The following is an 18,591-nucleotide window of genomic DNA, read 5'->3' as shown; positions in this document are numbered from 1 at the left end:
TCTGTAAATTACTTGAAAAAATTATTCATAATCGACTTGTTTGGACCATCGAAACACAACACCTAATGAGTAATAATCAGCATGGCTTTCATAAGAACAGGTCCTCCTTAGATCTCATGATTAAGGCAGAGTCTGCAATTCGCAATGCCTTCGTAAAAAATGAACATCTCGTTTTGGTTTCCATAGACATAGAGAAGGCATTTGACACTACCTGGCGTCATGGCATTCTCAGCGACCTCCATGCCCTTGGTCTACAAGGCAACCTTCCTATATTCATCAGAAACTTTCTCCAGAATCGTTCTTTCCAAGTTCGATACCACAACTCGCTTTCTATGACATTTTTACAGGAAGAAGGAGTGCCACAAGGTTCTGTATTGAGTGCAACCCTCTTCGCCCTTAAAATTGATTCTATAACAAAAGAACTTCCAAATACAGTTGAGACCTATCTTTATGCAGATGATCTCAGCATTTCTTGCCATTCTCAGAATATGAGATCCATTGAATGGCAACTGCAGTCATCCTTGAATAAGGTGCAAAGGTGGGCAGGACTCAATGGCTATCGTCTATCTCAGCAGAAAACTGTTGCAGTCCACTTTTGTAATCAACGAAAAATGCATACAGATCCTGAACTTCAGATGTCAAATTTTACCATTCCAGTGACCAACAATATCAGATTCTTGGGATTAATCCTTGACAGAAAATTAAATTTCTTTGAGCACATTAAATCGCTGCGTACTTCCTGCCTTAAAAAACTGAACATACTCAGAGCTTTATCTGCGATATCTTGGGGAGCAGACTGTACATCTTTGCTTCTGCTATATAGAGCATTGATCAGATCCCATTTGGATTATGGTGCTCCAATCTACGATTCTGCCCGAAAGAGTACACTACGCTGGTTGGACCCTATACAGCATAGTGCACTGCGGATTGCCCTTGGCGCATTCAGGACATCCCCTACCCAAAGTTTATATATTGAAGCACATGAGCCCCCCCTCTTTGTCTCTGCAGGAAAACACTACTTCTTAAGTATGCAGCCCGAATACAAAGCTGCTGTCAGCATCCTATTGGGCCATATCTCTTTAATCCACCACTGCAAAACCTTCATAGAAATAAACCCAGTAAAATAATACCGGCAGGCTTATGCCTAATTGAAATAACACAGAGTTGGAATATTCCTAATGTCAACAGGCTAGACATAGTGAAATGCTTTCACCCACCTTGGACACCTCCTCCAGAATTAACTTGTGATACTTATCTTCAAAAATGGGGAAAGAATCTTTTACCGTTACTCAACGTGAAACAACTCCATGCAAGCCATATTCAGAAATATGCTAGTTTATTGCCAATATATACTGATGGCTCCAAATCACACTCAGCTGTTGGAGCAGCTGCAGTATTTCCCACTACAGTCATTTCTGCTTCCCTTCCACCTGAGTATAGCAGCTTCTCTGCAGAACTTCACGCAATAAAGTTAGCTTTAGAAAATTTGAATCTCTACCCATCTCTAAAATATATTGTATACACTGACTCTCTAAGCTCACTTACAGCAATACAAAACTTTTTTTATAAGGTTCATCCTTTTTTAAACCAAATCAGAAGCCTCTTATTAAAAATTGAGGAACATCATCAATCAGTGACCTTTTGCTGGATCCCAGCCCATTCGGGGATAAAAGGGAATGAACTCGCTGACAAAACTGCCAAAAATCCATCAACTTATGATTTAACCCTTGCTCCTATTCCAATCTATGACTATAATCATATCATACAAACAACATGTCTTGCGATGTGGAAAGAGTTATGGCACACCCAAAGCAATAATAAACTTTATCAGTTGAAACAGGATCCACAGCTTTGGCGCTCTAGCAGTACGAAGATGAGAAGTAGTGCTTGCACGAGCACGGATAGGACATACATATCTGACTCACCTTCACCTATTTACAGGAGAGGATCCTCCTCATTGTCCACACTGTTCCTCGCACTTATCAGTTAAACACATTCTCGTTGACTGCCCTCACTATGATCAGGACAGAATATCCATCCTCCTTTCCCTAAAAAATCTTCCGGAACCGAAGACATTAAAAAATATTATAGGTGACGATGCAAACATCAACGAATTCTTCTCTTTTTTGAAAAAAATTGGATTGTATCATAAATTTTAAAACATCACTCTAAAAAACCATAAATTGATTCTATCTGAAATTTGATTTTTATTATTTTCCTATGAATAGGAAAACTATAGACCCAGCAGCTCGTGCGCCATTAAACCCCCATCACAACAACAACATATGTTGTCTGTACCATTCTCCAAACTCCACTAATCACTTAGTCTTTGACTTTCTCCAGTCTAACTTTCCTAACAGTGAGCTAATTTTCCTTGGCGATTTTAATGTTCGCAACTCCAGCTGGCTTCCGTTCTATAGTCACACAGACCCAGCTGGTCGAGATGCTGAGGTTTTTGCAATTGCTAATGATCTTGCACAAATTGTTCATTTACCTACAAGAATACCGGACAATCCTAACCATCCAGCCAACACGCTTGAGCTTTTTCTCACAAACAGCCCTTCTAAGTACACAGTCAAAGTGAGTGGTCCTTTAGGCACCTTACATTACAACTTGGTGATTGTCTCTTCTCTAATGGAGCCTTTATTTCACGGCTATTCCGAACCTCATGTTTGGCATTACAAGAATTCAAAATGGGATGACATGCGAGATTTATTTTCTTCATTTCCTTTGTAGGATTACTGTTACAAAACTTCTGATGTTAACGTTTCCTCAGATCATGTCAGTGAAATTATTCTTGTAAGAATGGAATCCTTTATTCCACACTCCACTTTAAAATCTCGTCCTTTATCTAAACCTTGGTTTTCCAATAAATGTGCTAAGGCTGTTCAAGAGAAGAATGTTGCATATCGTAATTGGCTTCTTTCCAATTGTTCACTTTCATTTTCTGCCTACACCAAACTCGCAACAATTGTAAAGCAGTTATTAATCAGTCCACATTAGATTTTGAACAAGCTAAGAGTAGAAAACTTGCTTCTTGTCCTAATGGTAGCCGAGCATTCTGGTCTCTTGCCAAAGATATTGGCTGTAACTTTTACCCATCTCTGCTCCCACCTCTGTCCAAACCAGATGGTTCTATTGTCTCTTCAGCCACGGATAAAGCTGACCTGCTAACATCCCATTTTTCTTCCAACTCATTTATTAATAATCTTGGTAAAAAACCTCCCATCATTCCCAACATTCTTCATTTACTGCCTCCTGTGGTCTTCCATTAAAAGGATGTCAGAAGGATTTTGATGAATCTCGATGCTAAGAAAGCTCCAGATCCTGATGGTATTTCTCCACTTGTTCTCAAAACCTGTGCTCCTGAACTTACTCCTGTTCTTTGCCATCTTTTTTCACTTTCTTATTCCAAAGGTATTTTTCCTTCTGCTTGGAAACTTGCTTATATTCAGCCAGTTCTTAAAAAGGGTGACAAATACTTCTAATCTTTCTAAAGGGAGAAATCAGATAACCGCCAACTCTTAAATTACCTAGAAACCTTCCATCTGATCAACGATTGCCAGTATGGATTCCATCTGTGTCGATTCACTGGTGATATTCTGGCTTATGTTACCCATTTATGGACAAATTTAATGGAAAAGTTTGGTGAAACACAAGCAGTTGCTCTTGACATCTCAAAGGCTTTTGATCATGTTTGGCATAAAGTTCTTCTAAACATGCTTCCATCTTATGGTTTGTCAACTGTTTTTTTGTAATTGGCTATCCAGTTTTCTCTCTGACCGCTCACTGAGGGTGATGTTAGATGGCTTTCTGTCTTCTAAAATCTCCACTGATGCTGGTGTCCCCCAAGGTTCAGTTCTTTCCTCCCAATCTTTTCCTCTTGTATATTAATGACCTTCTTCCATTGAACAGAAATCCTATCCATGGTTTTGTCGATGATAGCACATTGCATTCCACTTTCCATTTTGAGAAAACTCTCCCTGCTCAATCAGCTTCAACTTCTCGAATATCTGCTACTAATTCCTGAAATTCTGATCTCCAGGTAATTCTTCAGTGAGGCAAAGACAACTTAATTGATTACAATTCTTCTTAAACTCAGTCCTGTCTTATATCTCGCAAAAAGGATTCTTCTGCTCCTATGCTTATCTTTGGTGACACCCCGATTTCTAGACAAGAACAAAAATCTCTTTTGGGGATTACCCTGACCTCTCATCTCTCTTGGCACAAGCACATTACAAATATTGCTTCCTCTGCATCTAAAAAACTTTATTTTCTTTTTTTGTTCTCTGCGTTACTTATCTTCCAAACAGCTGTTCACTCTGTACAAATCGCAAATCCACCCTACCATGGAATATTGTTCCCACATCTGGGGCGGTTTCCCAAAAACCTCTCTCAGGCTTCTGGATTCCATTCAGAAGAGGGCAGTTAGGTTAATTAATGACTCATGTCTAACAGTCTCTGCACACTCTGTCTCATAGGATAATAGTGGAAGTTAATAGCCTAAATAAATTTAAGGCTGAGCTGGACAGGCATTTAGATCGAATGGAGGAGTTTTTTTTTTTTTTTTGGCTGATTCTTCCTATGCTTAAGCTTTGCTTTCTTGCATCATATGTCTCTACTAATGCTAATAGCCATGCTGTTTCTGCTGCATGCCTTTTCTACGGATACTTCCATGGGCATTGTCCTTCCGATTTGGCTTCTATAATTCAAAACAGTTCAAACATGTGCCATCACCATCCAACATACATTTACTATCCAACTTCAAATTTACAGAACCAACTTTCAACCTTCCTCGTTTATTCATTCAACTGCCGTTTTCTGGAACAGCCTTCCTTCATATGTATTTCCTGATAATTGCAGTCTACAAAAGTCTAATGTTAACAAATATCTCGTTTTGTTCTCTCAATCTCCAGCCCAAGCACGGTACTAAGTACTATAGGTTCTAATACCTCTCGTGTTTGGGGTTTTCATAAAAAAAAAAAAAAAAAGAAAGAAAAAAAAGCAACTGAAGTGACTTATGCCTTTTGCTACAGTGTATATATGTATTTGAAGTGGATAAATAGTGCGTTAGTGGCAGCAAAATTTCCATGTTGTTAGTCCTTAGAGCTGTCCTTGGCATTGCACATTCTCTAACACGGCAAACTTTTACAGCAATCTTACAAGGAACAGGTACTAATCTCATATAAATTAAAGTAGACTCCAATACAGTACATGTTTCCTTAACTTGCACATTTAATACATTCTGAATATCTTCGTCTATGGTGAAAATATGCAATAACAAAGCTACATTATGTTCCAGATTAGTAGTAGTGGTAGTGGTAGCAGTGGCATTTGATGCAAGAAAGCAAGTGTATGAGCTTATGCAGCATCAGCCAAAAAAAAAAAAAAAAATCACACCATTCCCTCCAAATGCCTATCCAGTTCCTCCTTAAATTTATTCAACCTATCAACTTCCACAACGACAGATGGAAGTTTGTTCCAGCAATTAACCAACCGCTGGCTAAAGGCAAATTTCCGCACATCTAATCTACATCTGTCTTTTCTTAATTTGAATTTATGCACCCTTAGGTTCGTAATCTGAACAAGTGGAAGGATTCCATCAGAATTCAGCGTGCTCAACCCATTCAAGGCCTTATAGACCTCAATCAGATCACCGCGCAGGTGCATAGTCTCCAGCCACTGCAATTTGTAGAACTTAAGCCTCTTTGTAAGAGGATCCCTTCATTCCCCTCACCAATCTTGTTGCCCTTCTCTGTACACGCTCAAGTAAATCTACAACCTTCCTAAAATGAGGCCTCCAGACCTGTACGCAGTACTCAAGGCGTGGCCTGATCATTGCCTTATACAGACGGATAATCACCTCCTTTTCCTTGCTAGCAAAATTCCTATATATCATTGACAAAACCCCATGAACTGCCCTGGCAGCCTGTCTGCATTGCTCAGAAAACTTCATATCTGACTGCACAATTACTCCCAGGTCTTTTTCATTTTCAACCACCTTAAGTGTAGTACCACACAGTTGGTACGTTTCTCTGGGGTTACTACTACCCATATGCAGTACTTTGCATTTGTCAAGGTTAAACTTCAGTTGCCACTTCTTAGCCCATCTGCCCAAATTATCTAGATCCTGTTGCAGTAGCACACTGCCATTACTGTCACTAACAACCGTGCCAACCTTTGTATCATCTGCAAACTTCGACATTAAGCCTGATATACCTTCATCAATATCATTGATAAATATACAGAACAACAGTGGACCTAACACCGAACCCTGTGGGACTCCACTAATAACATTAGTCCAAGAAGAGCAGCACCCATTGATTACCACCCTCTGTCTTCTCCCACTTAACCATCCTTTTATCCATTGTAACAACTTACCCTTAATACCATTCTGCTCCAATTTGTACAATAGTCTTCCATGTGCAACAGTGTCAAAAGCTTTCCTGAAATCCAAATATATGATATCAAAATTATTTTTTGCATCCAGTTCCTTTGTAACCACATCATAATATCCTATCAAATTTGTCAGACAAGACTTTCCCTTAACAAACCCATGCTGTGTTTGAATTATTGCTGCAGTCTTGTCTAGATGATCCTGCAATGCATTTTTAACCAGTGATTCCATTATTTTAGCTGGAACAGAAGTTAAACTAACTGGTCTGTAATTACTCATGTCACCCTTCGATCCCCCTTTGTGAATTGGCGATACATTTGCACATCTCCAGTCCGTGGGAACCTCCCCTGAGTCCAAGGACGCTCTCATAATTATAGCTAAGGGTTTGCTTAGTTGCTTTGCCGCATCTTTTAATATAACTGGATAGATCCCATCTACCCCAGGTGCCTTTCTTGTATTTATCTTCAACAATTTCTCCTCCACTTTACTCTCAATTATTACAATATCATCTAGCTCACTGCCAGTGTTTACTTCATCCATGGCATTCCCCTTCCAGAATAACTCCTCATGTGTGAATGTAGAAGCAAAATATTGATTCAGTTTGTTAGCTACCTGAGCAGGATCATGAACAGTTGAACCATCGATATCAAGTGGACCAATCTGATTCATCCCCTTCCTTCTATAGTTTACATAAGTAAAGAACTCCTTGCTGTTTTTCTTTGCATCCCTTGCCAAAGATTTCTCATAATCTGCCTACGCCTGCCTAACCTCCTGTGTAACTTGGTTACAGATTAGCTTATATCTATCACAGGCTTCTGTGTCACATGTTAATTTATATGTATCCCATGCACTTTTCTTCTCTGCCATATGTCTCGTTAGTTCATCTGACATCCATTTAGGCCTGAACCTTGAACAATATTTCTTAGTTGGTATGTAAAGTCTAGTAGCTTCCAAGATAAGTTCTTTGAATGCTTCCCATTTTGAGTTTGCTGTTGGTAACATCATCGGTTGGCCCCATTGTATAGAATTTAAATTCTGTCTCAGACCATCGTAGTTGCCTTTACGAAAGCATTAACCCTTCCCTTTACCTCTGATGGTAGTTACCTCCTTGAGTAACTCCCACTTCAGCACACTGTGATCACTGCCACCTAGTGGTTCCTTTATCTGCATAATCTTAATGCATGAAGAGTCACTACTGATAATCAAATCAAGAATATTACTCCCTCTAGTTGCCTCCCGAACATGCTGATTTAGAACACAATCATCTAATATATCCACAAAAGCCTTGCTAGCGGATGAATGACCTCCCCACAAATTCCATTCAATAACTGGGAAATTAAAATCCCCCATTAAAAGACACTGTGATTTTCAGGCCCACTCTATTTCTCTGTACAGTTTCTTATTATACTCATCAGAGTCATTAAGCCTATAACACACTCCTACTCTCAATTTTGCTCTCCCAATGCTTATGTCACACCAATCTGACTCAACACTGCACTGTTCAGCGATGTCGACTGGCTTCACTTCCTTGGGTTTTATGTGTTTCTTAACTAATAGCATAACCCATCCTCCCTTCCTATCCTGTCTATCCTTTCTGTAGACGTTGTACTCCCCAAATTCCTGTTCTGCATTACTTATATCTGTGTAACACCACGTCTCTGATATCCCAACGATATCTGCCTTTGATGCTTTGAGCAATACCTCAAATTCATCAGATTTATTTACCAAACTCCTAGCATTGGTGTACATGCACCTGTTCGTTTTCTTAGCTACCCTAACACAACCCATGTGTTTACTTGTACCCCAGTGACTCCCAGCAGTCTCTGAAATATCCTGTATCTTATTTTCCAAGCTGCTGCTCATTCCAATAAAAGCCGTGCAAGAATCACTTTCATCTCTGCCAGTGGCTACTGTATTTTTTTTTTTTTTTTATGTGAACCCCAAACACGAGAGGTATTAGAACCTATAGTACTTAGTACTGTGCCTGGGTTGGAGGTTGAGAAGATGAAAGAAGATATTTCTTGACATTGGACTTGAACTTCTGTAGATTGTAATTTTCGGGAAATATGTATGAAGGAAGGTTGTTCCAGAAAAACGGCAGTTGAATGAATAAATGAGGAAGATGAAAAGTTGGTTCCGTGAGTTTGAAGTTGGACAGTAAATGGATGTTGGCTGGTAGCGGCCCGTGTTCGGACTGTTTTGAAAGAGAGAGCGGGAATTATAGAAGCCAATTCAGAAGAACAGTGCCCATGTAAGTATCTCTAGAAGAGGCATGCAGCAGAAACAGTACGTCTATGAGAAAGCGAGTGGAGAGAAGGTTTCTAGGTAGTTTAAGAGTTGGCGGTTAATTGATTTCTCCATTATTTAGAAAGAGTAGAAGTAATTTCAGTGGGACGATAATTGGATGGAAGGGATTTGTCACCCTTTTTAGGAACTGGCTGGATTAGTGGAGAAGCTCTCTGTCTTCTAACTTTTCCATTAGTGGAGGAGTTAGAAGACAGAGAGCCATGTACCACCACCCTCAGTGGGCGATCAGAGAGAAAACTGGATAACGAATTACTAAAAACAGTTGGCAAACCATAAGATGGAAGCTTGTTTAGAAGACCTTTTATGCCAAACACGATCAAGAGCCTTTGAGATGTCAAGAGCAACGACTTGTGTTTCACCGAACCTTTCCATGGGTAACATAAGCCAGATTATCACCAGTGGATCGACACTGACGGAATCCATACTGGTGATTGTTGATCAGATGGAAGGTCGTTTAAGAGTTGGCTATTAACTGATTTCTCCATTACTTTCGAAAGAGTAGAAGTAATTGCAATGGGACAATAATTGGATGGGAGGGATTTGTCACCCTTTTTAGGAATTGGCTGGATATGAGAAAATTTCCAAGCAGAAGGAAAAACACCGTTGGAATAAGAAAGTGAAAAAAGGCGGCAAAGAATAGGAGTAAGTTTAGGTGCAATGGTTTTGAGAACAAGTGGAGAAATACCATCAGGACCTGAAGCTTTCTTAGCATCAAGATTCATCAAAATCCTTCTGATATCATTTTGACGGAAGACCACAGGAGGCATTGAATGGAGCGTGTTGGGAATGGTGGGAGATGTTTTACAAAGATCATTAATTTATGAGCTTGAAGAAAAATGGGATGCTAGCAGGTCAGCTTTATCCTTGGCTGAAGTGACAACAGAACCATCTGGTTTGGACAGAGGTGGGAGCAGAGATGTGTAAAAGTTGCGGCCAATAGCTTTGGCAAGAGACCAGAATGCTCGGCTACCATTAGGGCAAGAAGCAAGTTTTCTACTCTTAGCCTGTTCAAACTCTAGTATGGACTGATTAATAACTGCTTTACAATTGTTGCAAGCTTTGGTGTAGGCAGAAAATGAAACTGAAGAATTGGAAACAAGCCAGTTACAAAATGCAACATTCTTCTCTTGAACAGCCTTAACACATTTACTGGAAAACCAAGGTTTAGATAAAGGACGAGATTTTATAGTGGAGTGTGGGATAAAGGATTCCATTTCTGCAAGAATAAATTCACTGACACGATCTGAGCAAACGTTGACATCAGAAGTTTTGAAACAGTAATCCGACGATTGAAAAGAAGAAAATGTCTCACAGGTCATCCCATTTTGCATTCTTGTAATGCCAAACAACACGAGGCAGGGAATAGCCATGAGATAAAGGTTCCATTGGAGAAGAGACAATCACCAAGTTGTGATCTAAAGTGCCTAAAGGACCTCTCACTTTGACTGTGTACTTAGAAGGGTTGTTTGTGAGAAAAAGATCAAGCATATTGGCTGTATGATTAGGATTTTCCGGTATTCTTGTAGGTAAATGAACAATCTGTGCTAGGTCATTAGTAATTGCAAAAGCGTCAGCATCTCGACCTGCTGGGTCAGTATGACGACAAAACGGAAGCCAGCTGGAGTTGTGAACATTAAAATCACCAAGGAAAATTACCTCACTGTTAGGAAAATTGGACTGGAGAAAGTCAAGTTGCAAGGAGAGGAAGTCAAAGAGCTCCAAGTGATTAGTGTAGTTGGGAGAACGGTAGAGACAACAGATGAATTTGACGCAGTGAGGTAGAGAGATTTTAAACCAGAGAAGATCAAAGAGAGGAGATTCCAAATTGCCAAGTCTCTGACAGGGATTATCAAAACTGACATATGCACGAGTACCACCTTTGAGGCGAAAGGAATCATACAGCGAATAATTTTGGCATCTGAGATGAGCAGTAGTTGAATCAACAGATAACTGAGATTCTCTCAGAAAACGTACATGGGGTTTGGCAGACTGCAATTGGAAATGGACATCGTTGAGATTAGATTTGAGACCACGTATATTTGTGAAATGAATTAGGAAGTGCTTGGGAGATTTAAATCTTTTCGCAGATAAGCTTGCTCTATTAGTTTGACAATTCATGGTGTATTCAATATTAAAAAAAAGTGGGTGGGACATGCTGTATGAAGTAATGAAATTTTTGGATATGGCGTACACATGGTAAGAATATATCCAGATCCTTGACATAACGTGGCCTCGGCAATGCTCCCCGCATACACACTACTCGGACTCTCTCCAGTCACTATCTGGAAGAGTAGAGGTAGCAAGATTATACACTAGCTGATATGGAAGCCTCCTAGAGAGTTACCAATAGGTTCGGTCCGGTGTACTAACTAGCGAACAGCCTGCGAACACCGTTTTAGAGCTGTACCCTCGAAATATAAGGGATATCGGATCTCGCCACGACGTTCATTCTAACCTCAAAAGTCATCAATCATATGCATGATCGAAGAGATAGGGAAGGGTTGACCGGAACGTAGCTCTAGAGAATAAACATGAGTTCCACCACTTCAAGCCTCCAATAAGCAAAGTGGTGGTATTTAACCGGTTGATGAGATTCATCTACCACCTAGTACTGCCTGGTAACATAGAGGGCCGGCGTTCCTCCATGTGGTTTGGGCGTCACACCTCGACCCCTGCTTACATTGGTTCACACCTGGGTGGTCACCCACCATGTATTTGTGCATGGGGTTTATACCCAGGATTACTAACAGTCCCACCATCGTGAAAGTGCAAGCAGAGGATTGGCTGTCACAGACCGTCTGGACTTCGCCGAAATTGGGTCCACTTGACTTGAGGGTCACCCGAATATCTGTTCCATCAGCGTTTTAGGCTCCCAGGTAGCAAGTACAGCTTGTCTGGCATATCTCAGAGAATGTCTGTGACAACCTCAAGGACCTAATCTATTAGTCCTTGTATCCCCCCCAATCTAGCAGTTTTCCGACCCACCTAACACTGCCTCGATAGCATCAGCAAACATTCTTGCACCCTTTTTATTTAAGTGTATCCCATCTTGTAGAAGCAGTCTCTCCTGTTAACGAGTACAGACCAGGCTAAAAAAATTCTACGCCTTGAGATCCATATCTTAAGATCCAAATATATAATATCAAAGTTATTCCCTGCATCCAATTCTTTTGTGACTACATCGTAGTATCCAATCAAATTGGTCAGGCAAGACCTTCCCTTAACAAAACCATTGTGTGTCTGAGCTATAACTGAATTCTTGTCAAGATGATCCCGCAGTGCTTCTTTCACCAGTGCTTCCATTAATTTTCCTGGAACAGAAGTTAAACTCACATCACCATGTTCAGTTTTCTACATCAGCATGTTCGGGAGGCAATTAGAGGTAGTAATACTCTTGATCTGATTATCAGTAGTGATTCTACATGCATTAAGAATCTGCAGATAAAGGAACCACTAGGTGGCAGTGATCACAGTATGATCAAATAGGATTTACTCAAAGAGGTAACTACCATCAGTGGTAAAGGGAAGGGTTTTTCTTTTCGTAAAGGCGACTATGATGGTCTGAGATAATATTTAAATTCTATACAGTGGGACCAACTGATCATGTTACCAACAGCAAATTCAAAATGGGAAGTATTCAAAGAACTTATATTGGAAGCTACTAGGCTTTACATACCAACTAAGAAATATTGTTCAAGGTTTAGGATGTCCAAGGCCTAAATGGATGTCAGATAAACTAATGAGACATATGGCAGAGAAGAAAAATGCATAGGATACACATAAATTAATGGGTGACATGGAAGCCTATGATATATTTAAGCTGGTCTGTAACCAAGTAAAAAAGCAGATTAGCCAGACAAAGGCAGATTATGAGAAATCCTTGGCAAAGGATGCAAAGAAAAACAAAAAAGAGTTATTTCTTTACCTATGTAAACTCTAGAAGGAAAGGGATGAACCAGATTGGTCCACTGGATATTGATGGTTCAACAGTTTAGGATCCTGCTCAGGTGGCTAACAAACTAAACGAGTATTTTTCGTCTACATTCACACATGAGGAGTTATTCAGAAAGGGGAATGCCAGAGGTGAAGTAAACTCTGGCAGTGAGCTAGATGATTTTGTAATAACTGAGAGGAAAGTGGAGGAGAAATTGTTGAGGATAAACATGAAAAAGGCACCCGGGGTGGATGGGATTTTTCCAGTTATGTTAAAGGAGGCAGCAAAAGAAATAAGCAAACACTCAACCATAATTATGAGAGCTTCTTTGGACTCATGGGAGGTACCCATAGACTGGAGATGTGCAAATGTGATCCCAGTTCACAAAGGAGGATCAAAAGCTGACACAAGTAATTATATACCTGTGAGTTTAACTTCTGTTCCAGGAAAATTAATGGAGGCACTGGTTAAAGAAGCACTGCAGGATCATCTAGACAAGACTTCAGTTACAGCTCAGAGACATCATGGTTTTGTTAAGGGAAAGTCTTGCCTGACCAATTTGATTGGATACTATGATGCAGTCACAAAAGAACTGGATGCACGGAATAACTTTGATATTATATATTTGGATCTTATAAAGGCTTTTGATACTGTTGCACATGGAAGACTGCTGCACAACTTGGAGCAGTGTGGCATTGGAGGCAAATTGCTGCTATGGATAAAGGGATGGTTGAGGGGGAGAAGACAGAGAGTGGTAATCAATGGACACTGCTCATCGTGGACTAACGTTATTAGTGGAGTCCCTCAGGTTCAGTGTTGGGTCCATTATTGTTTTCTGTATTTATAAATGATATTGATGATGGTATATCAAGCTTAATATCCAAGTTTCTAGATGATACAAAGGTTGGCAGGATTGTTAAGGACACTACTGATGCTATGCTGCTGCAACAGGATCTGGAAAGGTTGAGTAGATGGGCTGACAGGTGGCAAATGAAATTTAACATTGACAAATGTAAAGTACTGCTTATGGATGACAGTAACCCCAGAGCAACATATCAACTTTGTGGTACTACACTGGCAGTGGTAGAGAATGAAAAGGACCTGGGGGTAATTGTGCACGCAGATATGAAGTTCTCTGAGCAGTGCAGACGGGCAGCAAGAGTAGCTCATCGTGTCTTGTCAATGATATACAGGAATTTTTCTAGCAGGGATAATTAGGTGATTATTCCCTTGTATAAGGCAATGGTCAAGCCACACCTTGAATACTGTATACAGGTCTGGAGGCCTCATTTCAAGAAGGATGTAGAGCTGCTGGAACGAGTACAGAAAAGGGCAACAATATTAGTGAATTGAACAAAAGGTTGCTCTTACGAAGAAAGGCTTAAGTTTTGCAAATTGCAGTGTCTGGAGACTAGGCACTGGCGAGGTGATCTGATAAAGGTGTATAAAGCCTTGAATGGTTTGAGCATGCTCAGTGCTGATAGGATTCTTCCTCTTGCTCAGAATAATCACCTGGGAGGGCATAAATTCAAATTGAGGAAAGGCAGGTGTTGGATTGATGTGCTGAAATTTGCTTTTAGCCAGCGGGTAGTTGGTTAGTGGAACAGACTTCCATCCCTTGTTGTGGAAGTTGATAGCCTAAATAAATTTAAGGCTCCGCTGGACAGGTATTTCGAACGAATGGAGGGGTGAAATGGGAGTGGTTTTGTTTTCATTTTTTTTTTTTTTTTCTTTTTTGGCTGATGCTGCATAATCTTGCTTTCTTGCATCATATGCTAATGCATTTCAGTACTCAATTAGGTAACATTATCAGTCCTAGAAAGCTAAACAGCTATGAGAAGTATCATAAATTATTAGCTATGAGAAGTATTATAAATTAGTATAATATTAGTATAAAATAGTTTTTATGTGGGAAGTGTGGATGGAAATATATTCCTTCTAAACAGAGAGGTGACGTGGTTACTCACATGTGATGCTATATTTTTTGAAAAGCACCCTCTCTGCCTTATGGACAGGATCCGTATAGGGGATCTTGTCCATATGTTGATGTTTGAAGTGCAGCAAGGCAATATTTGAAGTTTTTTACTACCATGCTACAGGTATATGCTTGGTAAAAAAATCAGTGGGCCAGCTCATCCATGCTCTGGAAAAGAAAATTAAAATACATCCCTAATTGCATTTCACACATGAAATAAAACTTGTTTATGAAGTTGGAAATGTGATAAAACAAATTTTGCATAGACACAAGTAAGCAGAAATATAATTCTTCTTGGCAGATTGGAAACACAATCTAACAACTTTTTTCTTAGACATTAGTATCCAAATCCATCATATTTTCCAACATAAAAATATGTCAAGAACTTTAGGGATAAGAATATAATGTATCATAATGGACTTGTTTCGAAATCTTTAACTTCCTCTTTTGCCAACATGTTACACATAAATCCAGATTTGATTTTGAAAAGACTAAGAATAGGAGGTGATTCTTGTCGTATCTTGCTCGTTTCTTGTCGAGATAGTAATAGCAATTGAGCCTTCTGATTTCTTATTAAAGATATTGGCCTGTCCATCTACCTGTGATACCTCCTGACAGTTCTGTTGCATCCTCATCTGGCTATAAAGCTGACTTACTTTTCTTCTAACTATTGCATTAGTGATATAAATCTCTTCCTACCTTACTGAACACATTTTATTCAATCCCTTTGAGTTTTTCATCAGAAAGACATTAGAAGGCTGCTGAACAATCTTGATGTCAAGGAGTATCCATGTCCCGATGGCATTTCTCTACTTGTTCTAAAACCAAGTGGAGAAATTCCATCTTCTAGGTAAGCTTCCATCTTATCATTTGTCTTCTTTTCTCTTTTTTTACCATCTCTCTCTCTCTCTCTCTCTCTCTCTCTCTCTCTCTCTCTCATATACATATTTTTGCTGTTGATAGTTCCATTTCTTTAAATGCTTATTTTCATTTAATCCTCATCTGGTTTACATGAAAATAAGCATTTAAGGAAAAAAAAAATAAGCATTCTCAAGTGGGGAAAAGAAACTTAATTACTTTAGTTTTTCTAAAACCTGGACCTGTTTCTAGTAATGTGCCTTGTGCTCACTTTTAGCAACATTCAGATTTCTAGACAGTGGCATATATTTTTACAGGTGATAACTCAGATTTCTCACCTTTATTTGCATAAGTAGATAACAAATATTGCTTCTTTGCATAAAAATAAAAAAAAAACTAGTCTTCCTCTTTCACTGTTACCTTTCTTATAAACAACTGCTAACTCTGTACAAATCCACTTGATCAGAGAACATTATTCACATCTAGTGTGGTTTCCCTGACTCCCCTCTTAAGCTGTATTCAGACAAGAATACTCAAATTAATTGATCCATTCCCTATCATGGAGATGTTCAGTTCAAAATAGATTCCTTTTCTATGGATATTAAGCTGTATTCAGACGAGAATACTCAAGTTAATTAATCCATTCCATATCCTGGATATGTTCAGTTCAAGCTAGATTCCTTTTTTGTGGATATTTCCATGTGCTATGTTCTTCTCCTATTACCAAAGCTGCTTCAGTTCTTTGGACCTCCTTATGTATTTCCTGCATTCCAAGTTTACTACTAACAAGTAACTTCAGTTTTCTGAATCCATACAATACTGCAGGTTAGCCTACCATATTGGAGTTATGCTTTAAAAAACAAACAGTAGATATAGATAAAAACAGTAATTCCTTAAGAAATTTTCACAAATATTATCTAGTATATATTTAACTCTTACATTTAAGAAAATTTAAATTACTAAATTACTAGAGCTCTATTGTGATTACATTCTGTTGTAATCAAAATAATATTGTTTTCTTTTGTAAAACCAATATTATGCATTATGATTATTCACAATTGATTACTAATATTTGTTTATTTATTATTTTATTTTTTCTTAGCACTTAACACCCGAAATTAAACGTCGGCAAGATGAACAGCATTGGATTAACTGGCTTGGTAAATATGTTAGAAGGCTTCAGAGGGAGGTAGTCGATATTGAAGATATTGACAAGTTAGGTACAATCCAGATGCAAAGAGTGGAAGTTATGAACTGTAATAACCCAAGGTATTGGCGACCAGAATGTTTTAATATAGAATTTTAATAGTTTAAATTTGCTATATGGCTTTCTGGTAATAAAATGTGTTATGGAGGAAACTTTTTTTTTTTTTTTTTTTTTTTTTTAGCACACTACTTGTTACAAGTATTAATTATTAATTACAAGTTACAAATGATGCAAGAAAGCAAGCTTATACATCATTAGCCAAAAAAAAAAAAAAATCCCATTTTACCTCTATACTCACCTCAATATATTGTTTAGTTCTTTGAATTTATTTAAACTATTGACTTCCACAACAACAGATAGAACTTTGTTCCAGCAATCAACCACCTGCTAGCTAAAGGCAGTCACACAATCTGTTCTGCAAGCATCCTTCCTCAATGTGAATTTATGCCCGTCATATGCTTAGTCTGCACAAGAGGAAACAAGTCAGGATTGAGCATGCCAAGTCCATTCAAAGCTTCAAAAACCTCAATGAGATCACCTCATAGGTGCCCCACTCTCCAGACATGGCAATTTGCAGAAATGAAGCCTTTCTTGGTAAGAGCACCCTTTGCTTCTCATCACCAATCTCATTTCCCCTCTCTGCATCTGTTCCAGCATCTAACCCTAAAATGAGGCCTCCAGACCTGTAGGCAGTACTCAAAAATGTGATCTCCCGATTGCTTTATAGAATGGAATGATCACCTCCTTATCCCTGCTGGCAAAATTCCTGCATATTATTGACAAAACGCCACAAGCTGTCATGGCAGCCTGTTTGCACTGTTCAGAGAACTTCATATATGATTGCACATTATAACCAGGTGTTTTTCATTTTCCAGTAAACTGAGTGCAGAACCACACAGTTGGTGTGTTACTATGGAGTTACTGCTACCCATATGCAGTAGCATTTGTAAATGTTAAACTTCAGTTGCTATTGCTCACCCCATCTGCCTAATTTTTCTAGATATATACGGAATATATCTATATCTATCGTATATGTACATTAATCTTATAATATACGGAATAGCAGTTATTACCACTATTCTGTATATACGATATGGAATAGATTAACGTAAAACTAAATAGCAAAATACGTAGTACTTGTATTAGAAATCCATTAGATTAGTATAGTATTGCCAATTAATCAGTAAAATTGATTATTCTTATTAAATTTCATTGTTAATTAAATTATTCTTAAATGGAATCATGACCCAGAATAGAGCAGCAAAGCAATGAGCACAAAGTAGCAGTAGTACTGTGGCTTGGAAGAACCGAAGGGAGCGATTCTCCAATGCATCACAGTCTAAAAAAAGATGTGTGAAATGTGAAATTTTTGCAGACCTGTCAAGAACAGGACATGATCTGGCCAAGGAGGATTTCTTTGTGTGTGTGCTAGGTGCAAAGACAGTGAAGAAATTAGGCATCAACTGAGCGTTCTGATGGGTGCTAAGAGAGTTTGAGATGTAGTGTAGATGCCCCCGAAGAAATTAATATGAGGGGTCCATCAAGATCTGAGCTGCCCAACTCAATGCCAGAGCTCACTCCTGTGCATCAGGCAATACAGCGGCAATCTCTAAAGCAGAATATGCTATTTCCACAGGAAGTAGTTATCGTTGGTGACTCTATTGTCAGGGAGAGGGGGATTATATTATGCAAAAAGGATAGGTGGAACAGGACCAGAGTATGTCTGCCAGCGGCGAAAGTTGATGTCGTAGGGCAGATATCATCTTTTAAGGCCACAAAAGGTGATTTGTTGTACATGTTGGCATTAATGACCTTAAGAGTAACAAATTTGCAGATTTACTTAACAAGTACAGGTCAATGCTGAAAAATGTTGCAAGTTAGGGTTAAATTTGAAAGTATCTACAATTCTGCCC

At 38.9% G+C, this 18,591-nt stretch overlaps 1 protein-coding gene across 1 annotated transcript in view; it reads left to right on the top strand.

Moving 5' to 3' along the window:
• LOC150088278 (protein adenylyltransferase SelO, mitochondrial-like) overlaps positions 1 to 18,591 on the top strand; it is a 471,795-nt gene that overhangs the window by 310,735 nt on the left and 142,469 nt on the right. The window contains exon 11 of the mRNA XM_090370666.1: positions 16,574 to 16,740. Within this exon, the coding sequence (XP_090226792.1) occupies positions 16,574 to 16,740 (167 nt within the window). The remainder of the gene's footprint in view (positions 1 to 16,573; positions 16,741 to 18,591) is intronic.

Source organism: Mastigoproctus giganteus, chromosome 3, assembly GCF_048544385.1.
Source record: "Mastigoproctus giganteus isolate SK-2022 chromosome 3, ASM4854438v1, whole genome shotgun sequence".
Taxonomy (NCBI): Eukaryota; Metazoa; Arthropoda; class Arachnida; order Uropygi; family Thelyphonidae; genus Mastigoproctus; species Mastigoproctus giganteus.
Note: the sequence above shows the minus strand (reverse complement) of the source record. Positions and strands in the feature narration are given on the sequence as shown.